Raw genomic sequence first — 19,336 nt, forward strand, 5'->3', positions numbered from 1 at the left:
CTGAGCTCGTCCTGGTCATTCCTCTCCGGGCAGTGCATAGTGGGAAGGCGGGGGTAGGTAGGAAAGGGACTTACGCCATGTCAGGTCTTCTTCCATCCATCAAACCCAGGAGTGAGGGACCCTTTGCAGCTCAAGGGCCACACTTCCCTCTGAGCCCCTCCCCAAGGGCCATATGCCAGCAGTGGGTGGGGCCAAAGCAAAAGTGGGGGGGCAGCAAAATAAGTCCTGCCCTCTGCTGTTCCAGAGGGTCAGACTCAAACCAATGGATTCAAATGACAAGAAATGAGATTACGACTAAACACTGGGAAGAGTTTTCTGGCGGCAAGAGCTGTTTGGCCGTGGAATGGACTCCCTTAGAAGGTGGCGGGCTCTAACCCTTCATTGGCGCTTTCTAGGCATTGTTTACCCCCTATGATTTTAGCTGTCTCTATTTTATCTGTAAGCTGCATTGAGTTCCTGTCTTGGAAAAAGGAAGGACATAAATAAATATAATCATAATATCTACTCACTTTTAACGGGCCACTGGAAGGTCACTTTGGATGGAGGAACACACAGATGGTTTCTTTCCCCTGACACAACTCCATTTTTAACAATAACAATAACAATAATAGTTTTATTATTTATACCTCACCCATCTGGCTGGGTTGCACCAGCCATTCCGTTCTTTTGATGGGATAAACTTCGACTCTTCATTCCATCTCCTTATTGTTTACAAATATACAGTATTTTTATATTCACCCATTTACTGCTCCTTGTTCCTGCTCTGCTAGTCGTTTTTTTGTACCATCATCATCGTTTATTGATTGCATTGCATTTACCATACTTTTCTGTGTACAGTGGGAGCTCGGGTCGCGAACGTGATCTGTGCGGGAGGCACATTCGCAACCCGCAACGTTCGCAACCCACAGCGCTGCGTCTGTCCCCGCGTGGGTTGCGATTCAGCACTTCTGCACATGCACAAAGCGCGATTTAGTGCTTCTGCGCATGCGTGACCGCCAAAACCTGGAAGTAACCAGTTCTGGTACTTTCGGGTTTTGGCACATCTATAACCATAAAAAAAGGAAACTGAAGCGTCTGTAACCCGAGGTATGACTGTATAAGATTGGGTTTTTTTCTTTAGAAAATATGTTTAAAAGTGGGAGTTGTATTGTACATGGATAGTGCATAGGGTGGGCTTTGATGGGTTGTTGCCACGGCTGTCAACGGCTATTGGGCTTGTTATTGGTTGCTGCACCAAGGGCTGTTGTTGATCGGCTGGCGCTGTGGCAATTGGGCGGTCGATTGGCAGCTTCTGCCAGCGAGGGGACAGACGAGAGGCTGATTTTGTGTGGGTGAGGAATTTTTGGCAATTCCCCCCCAAAAAGCTCAACAACTCTGTGCAACACCCCCCCAAAAAAAGCTCAACAACTCTGAGCCATCTCTCCCCATTTTCTTAAATTTGAGTCCCCCAAAATAGGGGACGTCTTTTTTTTCTTTTTGAAAGATATTTATTAAAGTTTCCATTTTTTTACAAACAAAAAGAAAAAACAAACATAAAAATATAAAAACACATAAATTTCACAACTTATTTTCTTGTGACTTATTTCCCCGACCTCCTCATACCTCCCCTTCTTGTATACCCAGTTTGAATTGTTTATACAGCAAATCCTTATCTCAACATCTTAAATTATTGTAGCTTTAAATTCTTGCTTACAAAAAGAAAGTCATTTTGTCATAGTTACAGCTTGAAACCACTTAATTTCAATCCAACATCATTCCGCATTCCTTAATTTTACAATATTTTTGTAGATAGTCCTTAATTTTTTTCCAGTCTTCTTCTGCCGACAATAGGGGACGTCTTATACACGGGGGCAATGTATACACGGAAAAGTACGGTATTTCCTGCCCTTCCTCAGCAAGGAGCACAGGGCAGCATTCGCCTTTGGGCTAGGCTCTGGGTTATTTTACCTAATTCAGAGCAAGCAGCAGATGGCATTGTGGTGTGGCAGAGCCAACTCACTCCTGGTTGCCTGAGTTGCTGCTAAATACCAGGACAGAGGAGGGGTGCAAGGAGAGAGCAAGTTCAGCGTGGTGCAAACACGCTAGCAGAGCTGTCCCTTGGCTCCTGCTCCCTGCATTGCACCATGCTGGCCTTGCCCCCAGCTCACCCCTTCCCCTCTCCATTCTGACATGCTGCAGCAATGCAGGCAACCAAAGGGCAAGTCATCTCTGCCCCTCCATCCCACCATTCATGACAACCGGCTCCTGTCTTAACACTTTCCCGCTTGCATGGCAAGTTCCCGACCCCCCCCCCCCAGGTGGAAATAATGACACATGACACAATTATTAAGGTTAATGGGCTAAAAAAAGGCCACAACTTTATTGGTTACAGGTGAAGAGTGGTATTGGCTTAGGCATTGGTCCTAACTGACTATATCCGACTCCAGCCCTTCTGCTTGAAGTCCGGGAAGGGTTAACCACCAGTAGGGGGAGTCCTGCTGATGCACATCAACTAGGAACTCTCTCGGGGTCACCAATAGGGGGTGTGCCTTAGGCCCTCACCACCCTAGGCTTCGGACAGGGCCACGCCCCCCAGAATCCATTAACTAACGACCCTTCAATATGTGGGGCAGGTGATGGCGCTACCTCCCCTTTTCCATCTACAGAGCAATGCCAATGCCTAACCGCCAATACCAAGAAAGCTGTGACGATTTGCTACGAGGTAGGCGAAAACCAAGTGGCAGGTGCCAATTTGCCAAGTGGAAAAATTCCGACCAGGTCCCTCAATGGCGACCAACCAAAGTCCATAGCAAGGTCAAAGAACTAAAACCTTATAGGGCGGGAGGGTGGGAAAAGCAGGAATAGCTGGTAGGCGGCAAAGAGGGAGATCCCCGGCTGCGTCCTGTGTTAAATAGGGCAGGCCATGCCCCCCAAGCCAGTCGATTGGCTGGCCAGGGGATGATGCGGCCAGGAATCCCCCAATAGTGCGGGGCTGGCTCCGCCCGCTGCTCACTTGGAGGGGCTGTGAAGCCCGCAACCCCACCTCCTCCTAGGGCAGAAGTGGCTTTGCTGTTCTCTTTTCCCTGGATTTCCTCCTTCTGACCCAACTCAGGATGGGGGCAGAAATTTAATACAGTTTGCATTTAAAGGTGAACCTGGCCTATTTGCACCCCCCCCCCCACAAACAGATACCTAGCTGCACTTCAAAATCCGCACTTCTCTGAATTTTGCAGTGCAGGTTTCCAGTCAATGTACGTGCATGAAAAATGCACATCCCAGAGCCAAACATGAACAGAAATGTGTGCCTTGGTGAAAATGGTCAAAGGCCTGGAAACGATGCCTTATGAGGAACGGCTAAGGGAGCTGGGCATGTTTAGCCTGGAGAAGAGGAGGTTAAGGGGTGATATGATAGCCATGTTCAAATATAGAAAAGGATGTCACATAGAGGAGGGAGAAAGGTTGTTTTCTGCTGCTCCAGAGAAGCGGACACGGAGCAATGGATCCAAACTACAAGAAAGAAGATTCCACCTAAACATTAGGAAGAACTTCCTGACAGTAAGAGCTGTTGGACAGTGGAATTTGCTGCCAAGGAGTGTGGTGGAGTCTCCTCCTTTGGAGGTCTTTAAGCAGAGGCTTGACAACCATATGTCAGGAGTGCTCTGACGGTGTTTCCTGCTTGGCAGGGGGTTGGACTCGAGGGCCCTTGTGGTCTCTTCCAACTCTAGGATTCTATGATTCTATGAAAGTAACATGCAAATGTTGAATTACATGCTTTGCGAAAATGTGTACATTAGGCAAAATTTCACACAAACTTTGGAGAAATTCACAGTGATGAATTTTCACAAGGACTTTAAAAAAAATAAAAGAATCTCAAACTGATGTACAAAATGTGAAGAATGGAAGGCTGGGGAAATGAGGAAGAAAGAGAAACGAAAATGGATAGATCCGCCTGCACCTTTTCCCAACATGCCTCTCACACCTTGTCACAACCAGATGGGCGGGGTATAAATCATCATCATCATCATCATCAATAATCACCACCAATACCACTATCATCATCACCATCATCATGTGGTGGGTGTGGGGGACTCCCTGGTCCTGAATGGGGCTACTCTGCCCCTGAAGGAATAGGTGCGCAGCCTGGGAGTCATTATGGACTCATGGAGGTGCAAGTCAGTTCTGCATCCAGGGCAGCTGTCTGCCAGCTCCATCTGGTACGCAGGATTAGACCCTCCCTGCCCGCGGACTTTCTTGCCAGAGTGGTGCACGCTATGGTTATCTCCCACTTGGACTACTGCAATGCGCTCTATGTGGGGCAACCTTTGAAGGTGACCCGGAAACTACAACTAATCCAGAATGTGGCAGCTAGACTGGGGACTGGGAGTGGCCGCCGAGACCACATAACACTGGTCTTGAAAGACCTACACTGGCTCTCAGTACTTTTCCGAGCACAATTCAAAGTGTTGGTGCTGACCTTTAAAGCCCTAAACAGCCTCGGTCCAGTATACCTGAAGGAGCGTCTCCACCCCCATCATTCTGCCCGGACGCTGAGGTCCAGCGCCGAGGGCCTTCTGGCGGTTCCCTCCTTGCGAGAAGTGAGGTTTCAGGGAAGCAGGCAGAGGGCCTTCTCAGTGGTGGCACCCGCCCTGTGGAACGCCCTCCCATCAGATGTCAAGGAAATAAGCAGCGATCTTATTTTTGAAAGACATCTGAAGGCAGCCCTGTTAAGGGAAGTTTTTAATATTTTGTGCTGTATTGTTTTTAAACTCAATTGGGAGCCACCCAGAGTGGCTGGGGAAACTCAGCCAGATGGGCGGGTTATAAATAATAAATTATTATTATATATTATTATCATCGGTCTCCTTGGCCTCAGGACACCCCTTCCCCTTCCTTTATTTCTAATGCTAATGGTTGTTAGAATTTGGCACAGTAGACCTGCAACTTATGTGTGATTTACTGTACTTAAGCGATTTCGCAGGCAGGAGACAAATAAATAAATAAATGGGGAGCTGGTGGGTGGGGGGAAGACAGTCAGAAGGGGCTGTCTGGGATCTCATGAGATCTTGCAAAGTCCCGACAAGATCTCATGTAGCCTTCCCAGAGCCCCGGAAGGCAAGGATAGTTAAACGGGATGTGTACATGTGTGGTTCCAGGGGTCTTCCTGCTTTTGCACGATTTTACGAACTCCTGGAATAATAATCCCACACGTGGGATGTGGGCCTGCTGTAAATATATCGCAGCATTGTGCAGAACGAAGAAGCCCAATAAAGTTGAAAGGACAAAGGAAACCGGAGGTTTATTTGTCGTGCCAAACAAAGGCATTCTGAGCACAGGTTTCTCCCACAGCCAAGATGGAGGCACTAGCGCACACTGACTAACTCATGCTGAGCTGGAGAAGGAAGAGGGAGGGAGGACACAAAGTCAGAAAGGAGGTTGCCTGCTTTGCCAACAAACAGCTGCTGAAAGAGAAGGAACTGGCAAGGGAAGAACTGGTTGCCTTTCTGTCTATCCTCCCACCCAATGGTCCAGGTAACTTATTGCAACCAGGTAACTTATTGCTTGGACCATAAAGACCTTAGGCTTGGACCTTCTGGCTGATCACCGAAGAATTGATGCTTTTGAATTCTGGTGCTGGAGGAGACTCTTGAGAGTCCCACGGACTGCAAGAAGATCAAACCTCTCCATTCTGAAGGAAATCAGCCCTGAATGCTCACTGGAAGGACAGATCCTGAAGCTGAGGCTCCAATACTTTGGCCACCTCATGAGAAGAGAAGACTCCCTGGAAAAGACCCTGATGTTGGGGAAGATGGAGGGCACAAGGAGAAGGGGACGACAGAGGACGAGATGGTTGGATACTGTTCTCGAAGCTACCAGCATGAGTTTGACCAAACTGTGGGAGGCAGTGGAAGACAGGAGTGCCTGGCATGCTCTGGTCCATGGGGTCACGAAGAGTCAGAAATGACTAAACGACTAAACAACAACAAACTTATTGCTCCCAACAAAGGCCACTTCCCATTGGCGCTGCCTGAGGCTGATGGGAGTTGTAGTCCAAAACATCTGGATCAGGGAAGGCTGCTCTATATTCTATACCCTAGCCTGGCTCACTGTGCAGGAATTAGAATCTGGTGGAGAATGGATTATGCCACTTTGAATCACAGCTGTGGGGGAGAACCCTTATTTTAAAATGCTCTTCCACATGAAAAATTCAGTGCAAAACAGGCAGGGAATGACCTGAACTAGAAGACCACTCTTCTGATGTGAATTTATTATTATTATTTACATGCAGAGGATTATTTATACATGAGTGAACATGTGAAACCGGCACTCTCTACCTCCGAAGTTCTGAAAAGGAACAGTCCCCCCCTCCTATCTCAGAATTCTAACCACTTCATTCTGCTGGGTGTGTCAAACCGGTGCCTTTGGTTCTCCTGAGTGCCAGGCAATGTGTCTGACCTTATCTCTTAGGGTACCCTAGCAAGGGAAAATGCAATGGGTTAAGGGGATTCTCGTACAGACTAGGAGTACCAGAACAGCGTGCTGTGTAGAGTTCTGGTCACCTCACCCCGAAGAGGATATTGTAGGGTTGCTAAAGGTTCGGAAAAGGGCCATCAAAACAATCGAGGGGGTGGAATGACTGCCCTATAAGGAGATTTTGCAGCGGCTGGGGCATCGCAAGAGGCAACGTTTGTACAGAGAAAGCAGATGGAGAAAAAGTTATTCTGTCTCATAACGCTAGAGGTTGTGGGCATGTAATGATGCTGAAAGTGGGAAGATTCAGGGTGGATAAAAGAAAGTCCTTCTGCACACAGGTAAAAAGGTAAAGGCAAAAGACCCTTGGACGGTTATGTCCAGTCAAAGGTGACTATGGGGTTGTTGCGCTCATCTCACTTTCAGGCTGAGGGAGCCAGCGTTTGTCCACAGACAGCTTTCCAAGTCATGTGGCCAGCAGGACTAAACTGCTTCTGGCACAAGAAAACACCGTGATGGAAACCAAAGCACACGAAAATGCTGTTTACCTTCCCGCCGCAGCAGTACCTATTTATCTACTTGCGCTGGTGTGCTTTCGAACTGCTAGGTAGGCAGGAGGGGGGCAGAGCAACAGGAGCTCACCCCGTCGCAGGGATTCGAACCGCCAGCCTCTACAGCCGGAGGCAAAATGTTTCTGAATACCAACTGCTGGAAACTGCAGGAACAGAGAGTGGTCTTGTGTTCCAATCCTGCTTGCCGCTTTCCCACCATGGCATCTGGTTGGCCACTGCAAGAACAGAGTGATGGACTAGAGGGGGCTCCTTCGGCCAGATCCAGGAGGTTCTCCCGGTGGTCTTATGCAAAGGAGGTCAGGCGCAGAAGACACTTCCTGCTGTGCCTGCAGCCAGGGTTGCTCCAAGACACATCTCCCAGGGCTGGGAGCCCAGACCACGGGTGATGCTTTGAGGACCACTCCTCCCTTGGGCTCGGGGGACCTTCTATTAATGTTGGCAATGCATTCCGCATCAAAAAAGAACATCTGTTCCGTGTGATGTCATACTGGCTCCCTGCTGATTGGATGCGGCTCGGCAAAGTGCATTTGTGAGGTCAAGAGCGGTGGGAGAATGCGGCGATAGGAGTAGCATCTGGAGCCAAGAGGAGGATGAGATGGCTGCTCCTGCTACTCCAGATCCTGGCCACTGTCTGGCCCAGCCGTGCCATAGTTGATACTTGCGAGTAAGTGACGGGAACAGACAAGAGTCCAGCAGGAAGCTTAATGCTGCTTCACTTAGTGCCTAGTTCAACAATGGAACTCTCTCCCACAGGAGGCAGAGACGGCCACCAACTTGGGTGGCTTTCAACTTCATGGAAGAGAGGACTATTCATGGCTATTAGGAAGGCTCTGCTCTGCCTCCAGTGCTGGGGGAAGCAATGCTTCTGAATACTAGTTGCTGGAAACTGCAGACATGGTGAGGGCTCCATGTGCCTGGGTCCAGCTTTCCGGTGTCCCTTTGGGGTATCCTGTCCACTGTGAGGACAGGATGATGGACTAGATGGCCTGATCCAGCAGGCTCTCTCTCTGTTTCATTATGGAAAGGAGGACCCTTTTCTTCAGATCTCCACACTGAGGATCCCATGGGACAAATGTTACAGAGTTGATCTCAACTCAGTAGACGTGGCCATGGCTGCAGAATTATTGTTGTGTGAATATGTGTGTTCAGGGCAACAGAAGGATGTCCTGCGAAGGGGAAAGACCCTTGTGTAAATAATAATAATAATAATAATAATAATAATAATAATAATAATAATAATAATAATTTATTTATATCCCACCCTCCCCAACCGAAGCCGGGCTCAGAGCAGCTAACAACAGTAAAGTAATACAGTATTCTAAAATCAATTCATTCTAAAATCAGTTCAAATCAAATCAATGGCAACCGTTGGGCTAGAGCTCTGTGAGGATCACCAAAGGAGGGGGTCAGGCTGCGACTTGGCCAAAGGCCTGGCGGAACAGCTCTGTCTTGCAGGCAGAAAGATGTCAAGTCCCGCAGGGACTCTTGGGACAGAGCGTTCCACCAGATCGGGGACACAGCCGAAAAAGCCCTGGCTCTGGTTGAGGCCAGCCTAACCTTTCTGTGGCCCGGGACCTCCAAGATGTTTTTGTTTGAAGACCATAAGGTCCTCCATGGGACATACCAGGAGAGACGGTCCCGTAGGTACGAGGGTCCTAGGCCGTATAGGGCTTTAAAGGTTAAAACCAGCACCTTAAACCTGATCCTGTGCTCCACCGGGAGCCAGTGCAGCTGGTATAGCACTGGGTGAATGTGATTCCATGGCGAGGACACCGTAAGGAGTCTCGTCGTGGCATTCTGTACCCGCTGGAGTTTCTGGGTCAGTCTCAAGGGCAGCCCCGCGTAGAGTACACCCCCACCTTGAGGATGGCTGTAGATGGGCGAGCAGCAACAAAGTTAAAGACCTGCATGGACCCAAAGGTCCATGGATAAAGGAAGAACAGTGTCTAAGGATGGTAGGGAGCAATTTAGGTGGGAACATGAGCCATGCCATTTCATGCAGTGAAAACATTAGCTGGCACCAGGCAAGATGTTTATTGCATTTATGCATCTTTGATCCAATGAGCTCTAGGTGGTGCACATGGTTCCCCATCACGGTCCTTATTTAATCCCCACAACAGCCCTGTAGGTTAGGCTGAGATTGAGTGTCTGACCCCCAAGGTCACCACCACCAGTGAGCTTCATGGCTGAGAGGGCTAAGACCCTCCCTGCCCGCAGACTGTCTTGCCAGAGTGGTGCATGCTCTAGGTATCTCCCGCTTGGACTACTGCAACGTGCTCTACGTGGGGCTACCTTTGAAGGTGACCCGGAAACTGCAATTAATCCAGAAAGCGGCAGCTAGACTGGTGACTGGGAGCGGCCGCCAGGACCACATAACACCGGTCCTGAGAGATCTGCATTGGCTCCCAGGACGTTTCCAAGCACAAGTCAAAGTGTTGGTGCTCCCTTGAAAGCCCTAAATGCCCTCGGCCCAGTATGCCCGAAGGAGAGTCTCCACCCCCACCGTCCAGCACAGACACTGAGGTCCAGCTCCGAGGGTTCCCTCATTGCAAGAAGTGAGGTTACAGGGAACCAGACAGAGGGCCTTCTCGGTAGTGGTGCCCACCCTGTGGAACGCCCTCCCATCAGATGTCAAGGAAATAAGCAGCTATCCTATCTTTAAAAGACATCTGAAGGCAGCCCTGTTCAGGGAAGTTTTTAATATTTAATGCTGTATTGTTTTTAACACTTGATTGGGAACTGCCCAGAGCGGCTGGGGAAACTCAGCCAGATGGTTGGGGTATAAATAATAAATTATTATTATTATTATTATTATTATTATTATTATTTGAACCCTGCTCTTGCCCCAGTCTGATGCTCTAACCATTGCACCACACTGCCTCTCGACGTGCAGAACGGACCACTGGGAGCGAGGAAGCACTGACCACGACTTCTCTTTCAGAGTCTGTGGAAGGCGCCCCTTGGTGCCAGGCCATGGTGGTGGCACAGGGCGGACTACGGGTGGGGCCGATGCCCTGCCAGGGGCCTGGCCCTGGATCGTCAGCTTGCAGCTGCCAACGTTGACGGGGCACAAGCACACCTGCGGAGGCGCCCTCATCACTGCCCGGTGGGTCCTCACAGCCGCCCACTGCTTTGGAAGCAAAAAGTAAGCAGGAGCCAAAGTGGTTGGGGATGGATGAGGCGAAGGAAGATGCCCCCCTGACTGGCCGTATGCCCTGACCACTGGGAGCCGGGCCATGTAGGGGGCAATGGGGAAAACGGGTGCGGGTCCCCAAGTATAAGGAACAAAAAACACAAAGCCGCAGGTGATCCAATAGAAATACAGTGATACCTCGGTTCTTGAACGTAATCCATTCTGGAAAACCGTTCAGCTTCCGAAATGTTCGAAAACCGAGGCGCGGCTTCCCATTGGTTGCAAGAGCTCCTTGCACTCAGCAGAAGCGACATCGCATATTCGGGTTCCGTAAAATGTTCGAAAACGGAAGCATTTACTTTTGGGTTTTCGGCTTCCGAAACATTTGATAACGGAAGCTTTCGGGAACTGAGGTACCACTGTATATATAATCGTACGTGTAATTGTGACTTCTGAAACGAAGATTGGACGAGGATGACCTTACACTACAATTCTACGATTCTACGATTAATAAGTATACCTGCATACAATTTAGTATTACAAAATATCCAAGCTGTGTCCACTGAATATAAAACAAATAAGTTCTCCATGCCTAAAAGTCTGATTACAAAGGAATGCCTTTCTGCCTGGTGCCTGAATATATGTAATGATGGTGCCAGGCGAGCCTCCCTGGGGAGTGCATTGCACAAAAGGGGAGCCACCACTGAAAAGGCCCTATTCTCCTGTTGCCGCCCTCTGGACCTCCTGGGTCCAGGTCAGTTCATATGGGGAGAGGCAGTTCTTGGGGTACTGGAGTCCTGAGCTGTGCTCGGCTTCACAGCTTCTTCTGCTCTCCAGGAGCCTTCCGCACTGGCGCGCAGTGATCGGTGCTTCGAAGCTCTCCGTCCTCGGCTCGGAGGTCCACGTGCGCTACATCAAGCAAGTGGTGGTGCACGAAGCCTACCAGCCGACCACGCAGGTCAACGACGTGGCGCTGATGGAGCTGGACCAGCCCATCATCTGCAGCGACTACATCCAGCCGGCCTGCATGCCCGACAGTACCGTCAGCGTGGCCGCTCTGTCTTTCTGCTACATCAGTGGCTGGGGACTCAGCAAAGCGAAAGGTGAGAGCTTGGCCGAGGCGGCCTCCCTGCCGCACCCTGGCACCCGAGCAGACAAAGCAGGTGGGGAAAGGCAGCTGAGAGGTTCCTCTGGGGACCTTGGCTGGCCCCCTTTTACAGCAGGGAGAAGGAACTATTTGAGCTTGGGAGCCGTAAGCCCTTCTGGGCAACTTTCCATGTTTTATTGTAATTTATATTCTGTGTTAGCTGCCCTGAGTCCAGCCCTGGCTGGGGAGGGTGGGGTATAAATAAAAATTTGCAATGATGATGATGATGATTATATCCGCTTGCCTCTGTTCAACACCCCCAAAGTGGCAGTCCCGGCGATGTTGCTCCTTAAGGATCCTGGGGTCAGGTGGGGGCACTTCCTTTCCTAGGTGGGGCTTCGGTTGTAGCTGAAGTTCCAGCATCAAGCTGTCTAGGAACAGGTCTGGGGGGCACACACACCACAGACTAAAGAGTTGCTCTTCCCCTGCCAACAGGGGTGGAGGCATCAGACATGATGCAGGAGGCAAAGGTCAATCGCTTTTCCACCCAGACGTGCAACAGCAGCAGCTGGTACAACGGGACCGTAAGAGAGAACAGCCTCTGCGCAGGGTACGAACAAGGAGGCACCGACAGCTGCCAGGTAAGGTGCCAATATCCTCGGCAGCTTCAGATATGTGGAACTGGGTGTCAGATTCGAGGTTGCGTGGCAAGTTCCCGCCTCCCCCCAAGAAATAAAGACACAGGACACAAGAATTCAGGTTAATGGGTCAAATTAGGCCACAACGTTATTGATTACAGGAATTGAGCGGTATTGGCCTTAGGCACTGGTCCTATCTACTAACCGCCTAAAAGCCGGAAGGGTTAATCACCAGGGGGAGGAGTCCTGCTGAGGCACATCAACTAGGACCTCCCCCCCGTGTCACCGCGTGGGGGCTTGCCGTGGGCCCACACCTCCTTAGGCTTAGGACAAGGTCACGCCCCCCGGAATCCTTTACCAGACTACCCATGTTTGGGGGGAGGTGATGGCGTTCCCTCCCCCTTCATTTGTGTAACAATAGGACTGTAAGCCCCATCAATGCCTAACCGCCAATACCGAAGAGTTGTGACGATTTGCTACGAGGTAGGCGAAAACCAAACGGCTCGTTCCAATCTGCCATTTGGGAAAATTCCTACCAGGCCCCTTGACGGCGACCAACCGTAGTTCATAGCAACGTCAGAGAGCCTAACCTAAATGGGTGGGATGGGAGGGAAAACCGTGTCAGCTGTAGCGAAGGAGAGTAACCCTTCGCTACCGTGGGCGGGTTAAATAGCCGAGGCCCCACCCCTGGAGCCAGCTGATTGGCTGCCCCAGGATAGACGGGGATTCCCTTGTTATCGCGGGGGCTGGAGCCAGCCCCCGCGCGCGTGGGGGAGGGGCGTGAAGCCCACAACCCCACCTCCTTGGCCAGCACGGAAGTGGCTATGCAGGAAACAGCCTTATTCTGAGGATATAGGGGCCCAGCTCCTTTGGCTCACATCATCATTTGGGGTCATCAGCCCAGAGGCAAAGTGTTGGGGGGCCGGGGGGCGTGGCCCCATGTGCACATTTCTGAGGGGGTACCCCCACGACACGGTGGCCACAGCTGTGGGGAGGCAAGCCAAGCTGCACCCAGGCTGGGTCCTCAGGGGATGGGATGGAGTCTCCTTCTCCCCTTGGTTGGCGCATGCCCTGCCCATGGGCCAACTGAGAGGGAGGGACGGAGAAGGCACTGCCACCCACCCCCCCAGGAGAGGTGAGAGGCTCCACCTGGATGGGAAGGGAGAGGCAAGCAGGAGAAGGGCAGCCGTGCTCTCCGGGGCTCCAGTATGGTGTGGCAGCAGGCAGGTTGGTCCAGTGGGCAGGTGGATGGAGGCAGAGGGCGAGGAGTCTGTTAAAGGCGGGCTGCGTTCACCCTTGGCACGGGCCCCACACGCCCCCAGCGCCTGCCCCCCAGCCGACCAGGCAGGGCAGCCCACACCTAGCCACTGTGAAAGTGGCAAAGCACAAGTGGTAAGATCAGAGCCAGTGGTGGTGTAATGGTCAGAGTGCGGGACTAGGACACAGGAGAGCAGGGTTCGAATCCTCAGTCAGCCATGGAAAATATATCTGTGCCATATGTTTCTATTTAGTGACCACTCCTCTGTTGCGATATCTAAAGGGTTTGGGGAGCCTCCAATATACTTCAGTTTGCCCTTTACAAAAATCACACTCACTTTGGCCACCGGCAGGCTGAGATGCGGCCTCCGGAGAGCTGAGAATGGGCCAATGTGGCTCTCGCTTGCCACCCACCGCCAACACCCTTGACTCACCCATGGGAGACAGTTAGCATCTCTTTGCCCCCTGCAGCCCTTCAGCTGCCCAGCGCTTCTGGAAACCCCGCAACGCCCCAGTGGCCACCCCTTTCTTCCCTCCTTTTGAGACAAATGCAATCGGTTGCTCACTCCCCGCTTCTTCTGCGTGTCTTGTCGCTTCAGGGAGACAGTGGGAGCCCCCTCATGTGCAAGGAAGAGGCATCTGAGCCGTTTTGGGTGATTGGAGTCACCAGCTGGGGCCAAGACTGTGGCAAAGCACATCGGCCAGGAGTCTACGCCGCCACACAGCCCTTGTATGCCTGGGTGAAGGGGTGGGCAGGACCCATGCCCCAGCCCCCACCCACCCCAGAGCCTGCCCCTTCGGCACCCCGGAAGCTGAAGACACCTCACGTCACTATCTTATTCCATCCTCCGACAAACCCTTTCCATTGGTCTGAGACCAGCCGCAAGCCCACAGCCTCATCGCAGCCGAAGCCACAAGAGGAGACCACATCCACAAGCACATCTCAACCCACACCCACGCCCGAAACCAAGCCTGAAACCACATCTCAACCCAAACTCACGCCCGAAACCAAGCCTGAAACCACATCCCAACCCATGCCCGAAACCAAGCCTGAAACCACATCCCAACCCATGCCCAAAACCAAGCCTGAAACCACATCCCAACCCACGCCCGAAACCAAGCCTGAAACCACATCCCAACCCATGCCCAAAACCAAGCCTGAAACCACATCCCAACCCACACCAGAAACCAAGCCTGAAACCACATCTCAACCCACGCCAGAAACCAAGCCTGAAATCACATCTCAACCCACACCAGAAACCAAGCCTGAAACCACAACTCAGCCCAAACTCACACCAGAAACCAAGCCTAAAACCACATCCCAACCCACGCCCGAAACCAAGCCTGAAACCACATCCCAACCCACACCAGAAACCAAGCCTGAAACCACATCCCAACCCACACCAGAAACCAAGCCTGAAACCACATCCCAACCCACACCAGAAACCAAGCCTGAAACCACATCCCAACCCACACCAGAAACCAAGCCTGAAACCACATCCCAACCCATGCCCGAAACCAAGCCTGAAACCACAACTCAACCCACACCAGAATTCAAGCCTGAAACCACAACTCAACACAAACCCAAACCAGAAACCAAGCCTGAAACCACAACTCAACCCAAACCCACACCAGAAACCAAGCCTGAAACCACATCTCAACCCAAACCCAAACCCAGAACTCCAACCAAGCCCACAATCACAATTCATTTCAGGCCTGCAACTCAAACCAAGCCTGAAACCCAATCTCATCCCAAACCCACGTCAACACCTCCAACCAAGCCCACAATCACAATTCATTTTAAGCCTGCAACCCCAACTCAAACCAAGCCTGAAACCCAATCTCAGCCCAAAACCACGTCAACACCTCCAACCAAGCCCACAATCACAATTCATTTCAGGCCTGCAACCCCAACTCAAAGCAAGCCTGAAACCCAATCTCAACCCAAACCTACGTCGACACCTCAAACCAAGCCCACAATCACAATTCATTTGAGGCCTGCAACCCCACCCAAACTAAGACCCCCACTTCCACCGCAGGCAAAGCCAGAACACATACCTCAACCTGAGCCAGAGACCCCTCCTCTGCCAATGCCCAAAGTCCCACCTCAGGCTAAGATACCAACCACACCTGAACCAAATATCACAGCCTCACCTCAAAGGAAGCCAGAAACCACAACTCAACCAAAGAGCACACCTCCAACAGACCCAGAAATCATACCTCAGCCAAAGCCCGCATCCCCTCCTCAAACAGATCCAGATGGCATACCTGCATCTCAGCCAACTCCCAACCCCCCAACTCCACCTCAACCTGAGAACAGCACTACGCCAGAAGTGAAGCCCCCGTCCCTACCTCAAACTGTGTCCAACACCTCACTTGAACCCAATAATGAAACACAACCTGAGATGGAGCTAGATGTATCACCTGAGCATGAGCATGAACATGAGCACAAGCCTGGAGGACCAAATGTGTATGAGTATGAACATGACCATGAACATGAACATGAGCATGAACATGAGCATGAGCATGAGCATGAGCATGAGCATGAACATGAGCATGAGCATGAACATGGGACAGGAGAGCCTTATGCATATGAGTACGAGCATGAGTATGAGGCTGGAGGGCCACTTGAGCATGAAACCCCACTGGAACCCACGACGGAAGTGCCATCGGAACCTGTGACAGAAGCCCCATCAACACCCACAGCAGAAGCGACATCGAAACCCACAACAGAAGTCCCATCAAAACCTACAACCGAAGCTCCATCAACACCCACAGAAGCTCCATCAACACCCACAGAAGCCCCATCAAAACCCACAACCGAAGCCCCATCAACAACCACATCCGAAGCTCCATCAACAACCAAAGAAGTCCCAACAAAACCCACAACCGAAGCTCCATCAAAACCCACAACTGAAGCCCCATCAAAACCCACAACCGAAGCTCCATCAACACCCACAGAAGCCCCATCAAAACCCACAACCGAAGCCCCATCAACAACCACATCCGAAGCTCCATCAACAACCAAAGAAGTCCCAACAAAACCCACAACCGAAGCTCCATCAAAACCCACAACTGAAGCCCCATCAAAACCCACAACCGAAGCTCCATCAACACCCACAGAAGCCCCATCAAAACCCACAACCGAAGCCCCATCAACAACCACATCCGAAGCTCCATCAACAACCAAAGAAGTCCCAACAAAACCCACAACCGAAGCTCCATCAAAACCCACAACTGAAGCCCCATCAAAACCCACAACCGAAGCTCCATCAACACCCACAGAAGCCCCATCAAAACCCACAACCGAAGCCCCATCAACAACCACATCCGAAGCTCCATCAACAACCAAAGAAGTCCCAACAAAACCCACAACCGAAGCTCCATCAACACCCACAGAAGCCCCATCAAAACCCACAACCGAAGCTCCATCAACACCCACAGAAGCCCCGTCAATACCCATGACAGAAGCTCCATCAACAACCACAACCGAAGCTCCATCAACACCCACAGAAGTCCCATCAAAACCCACAACCGAAGCTCCATCAACACCCACAGAAGCCCCATCAAAACCCACAACTGAAGCTCCATCAACACCCACAGAAGCCCCATCAAAACCCACAACTGAAGCCCCATCAACATCCACAGAAGCCCCATCAAAACCCACAACTGAAGCTCCATCAACACCCACAGAAGCCCCATCAAAACCCACCACGAAAGCCCCAGCACCTCAGCCCAAGCCAGAAGCCCCAGCTGCCCCCAAGCCCCAGAAAAATACCAATACCACAGTGGCCTCTTTCTTCAGACTGCTTCAGAAATTCTTGCATGCTGCCAGGGAGGAGAAGTTGACCGAGCTGGAACTCAAGAAGAAAGGTGCAGATCCTCTCCCGGATTCAGGAGCGGAGAAAAGGAATCCTTGTGCGCAGGCGAAGAACTCCAAAGCGCCCCTGGCACGCGAGTGCCTCACCAAAGTCAGTAGGTCTTAGCAGAGTGACTGCCAAATAGTACCCCTAAAAGGAACTCTTGCGTCAGATTTTGTATTGAATCCAGAAGGAAATAAACTTTTATGTTTGTTACCTGCGTGTGATGCTCGTCTTGCCACACACAACCACCCTCCTGAGGCCAGTTCTGCTCAGCACCACACTCTGGTGCCGTTGGCCACCTGAAAAACGGACTGCTTGTATTCTTCCTCGCTGTATTGTAAATTGTAAGGTGCGGGGGAATCCTACGATTGCGTGCAAGCAGACAGGAGGAAACAGAGGCAGCCACTGGGGTTGTCTTTAACGACCGTTAGGTGGTGACCCCACTGGGCGCGGTAATCCAGTCAGGGGAAAAGGGAGGCAGACTATGTTTAGGGCACTGTTTCCAGCCCCTTCCCCTTTTCAGGGTGAGCAGTCTGGATCCTAAAAAGAGCTGCTCAGTCATGGATGCAGCTGCCGAGCTGCTTAACAGCCTCATTTCTTGACTGAATCTGTGTCCACCACCCATGTGCCGGTTCATGACTAGGGGCTTCCAGATTTCACGATCCTGCCCCCGGTACCATTTGCCGATCGCCATGGGACTTTTGGGGTTTGGGTTGGGTTTTTGGAAGACGCCTGTGCGTGAATTTGTTTTATGTGTGTAGATCAGTGCACGCTGACCAACGCAGAGTCTTCGCAGTAGGGCTCTGTTCTGCCTGCATGGAGTAGCCACGACAAACCAATAGATTCCTATCTGCTGCAGCCTTGACCCGCCTACACAGGCGTTGTAACATACCACTTGTTATCATCCGCCTGTTCTGCCGTTGAGGACTTCTTGGATCATTCTTTGTCCAGCTCCTTCCCTTTGACCTTACCGCCTTGGGTGACCCTGCTGGGAGTGCAAGATTCCCGACAGCTTCGCTCACAAGGGTCATAGGAACATGCAAGCCCACTCACCACAAGGTGATGATCGAGTGAGTGGGTGTCTAATATAGGACACAGGTGGCACTGTGGTCTAAACCAACGAGCCTCTTGGGCTTGCTGATCAGGTCGGTGGTTCGAATCTCCGTGATGGGGTGAGCTCCCGTTGCTCTATCCCAGCTCCTGCCAGCCTAGCAGTTTGAAAGCACACCAGTGCAAGTAGATAAATAGGTACCGCTGTGGCAGGAAGGTAAACGGCATTTCCGAGAGCTCTGGTTTCTGTCACAGTGTTCAGTTGTGCCAGAAACAGTTTAGTCATGCTGGCCACAACCCGGAAAGCTGTCTGTGGACAAATTCCAGCTCCCTCAGCCTGAAAGCAAGATGAGCGCTGAAACCCCATAGTCGCCTTTGGCTGGACTTAACCATCCAGAGGTCCTTTCTTTGTCTAATCCTCTTTCACAGCCACCTACGCTACTGGCCAAAATTGTGGAAACCTTTTGGGGAGGGGAAAGTTTCTTTCCGAGGTTTGATGGCTCAGAACATCACTTTCTTTTGGAGCAAGACCATAAAATTATATATCAACAGAAAGATAATTTAATGAAGAATGTAGTGCAATAACTTTTATGAAGGATTATTTATTACAACAGCAGTCATAAAGAAGAAATGTGAAGCACATAGAAAAAAACGATATATACAAAAATTCTCACCATGTCAGTTAATATTTAGTTTAGTAACCTTTAGCTTTAATTACGGCCTTACAACGCCTTCCCATGGAGTGAACAAAGTTTTTTAGTTCTGCATCTGTAATAATGTGAAACCAAGATTGAATTAATGCCTCTATTAATTGGGTTTTAATGCTGGATTGCTTTTAACAGGTTTCTTCAGTCAGTTCCACAGATTTTCAGTTGGGTTAAAGGTCTGGGCTATGTATTTTTGGGCATTTACATTCGCATTAATGATGCAAATTCTGCCCACACCTTTTGCTGTCATACAACCCTGGATCATAACACTAACTGGGTCTTTCATGGTAGATGTAATGCAAGTAGGATGTAAATCTCTGATTCTTCTCCTAGCATATTTCATGCCATCACTACCAAGCAAGGAGATTTTGCTCTCATCACTCCAAATAACACTGTCCCAGTGTTCCGCTGTCCAGTTAACATGGGTTTTAGCCCAGTTTAATCTTTTCAACCTTTGTCTGAGAGATAACAATGGCTTTTTCCTTGGAATTCCAGCATTTAGACCATATTCCTGCAGTCTGTGCAAACAGACCTTGCACTCAATTTCACAATACACTGCACCATGTCATCTTGTATATACCC

General features: G+C 50.7%; 1 protein-coding gene across 1 annotated transcript; it reads left to right on the forward strand.

Moving 5' to 3' along the window:
- Positions 1 to 7,530: 7,530 nt before the first annotated feature.
- LOC310688157 (acrosin-like) lies at positions 7,531 to 14,627 on the forward strand (the record flags this gene model as incomplete). The annotated part of the gene is made up of 5 exons (XM_083464280.1): positions 7,531 to 7,683; positions 9,961 to 10,164; positions 10,990 to 11,255; positions 11,735 to 11,880; positions 13,734 to 14,627. Coding segments are annotated over exons 1-5 (1,584 nt in total), but the record flags the coding sequence as incomplete, so codon positions are not given.
- Positions 14,628 to 19,336: the final 4,709 nt, after the last annotated feature.

This window comes from Podarcis liolepis (assembly GCF_965112155.1).
Source record: "Podarcis liolepis genome assembly, chromosome: 10".
Classification (NCBI taxonomy): domain Eukaryota; kingdom Metazoa; phylum Chordata; class Lepidosauria; order Squamata; family Lacertidae; genus Podarcis; species Podarcis liolepis.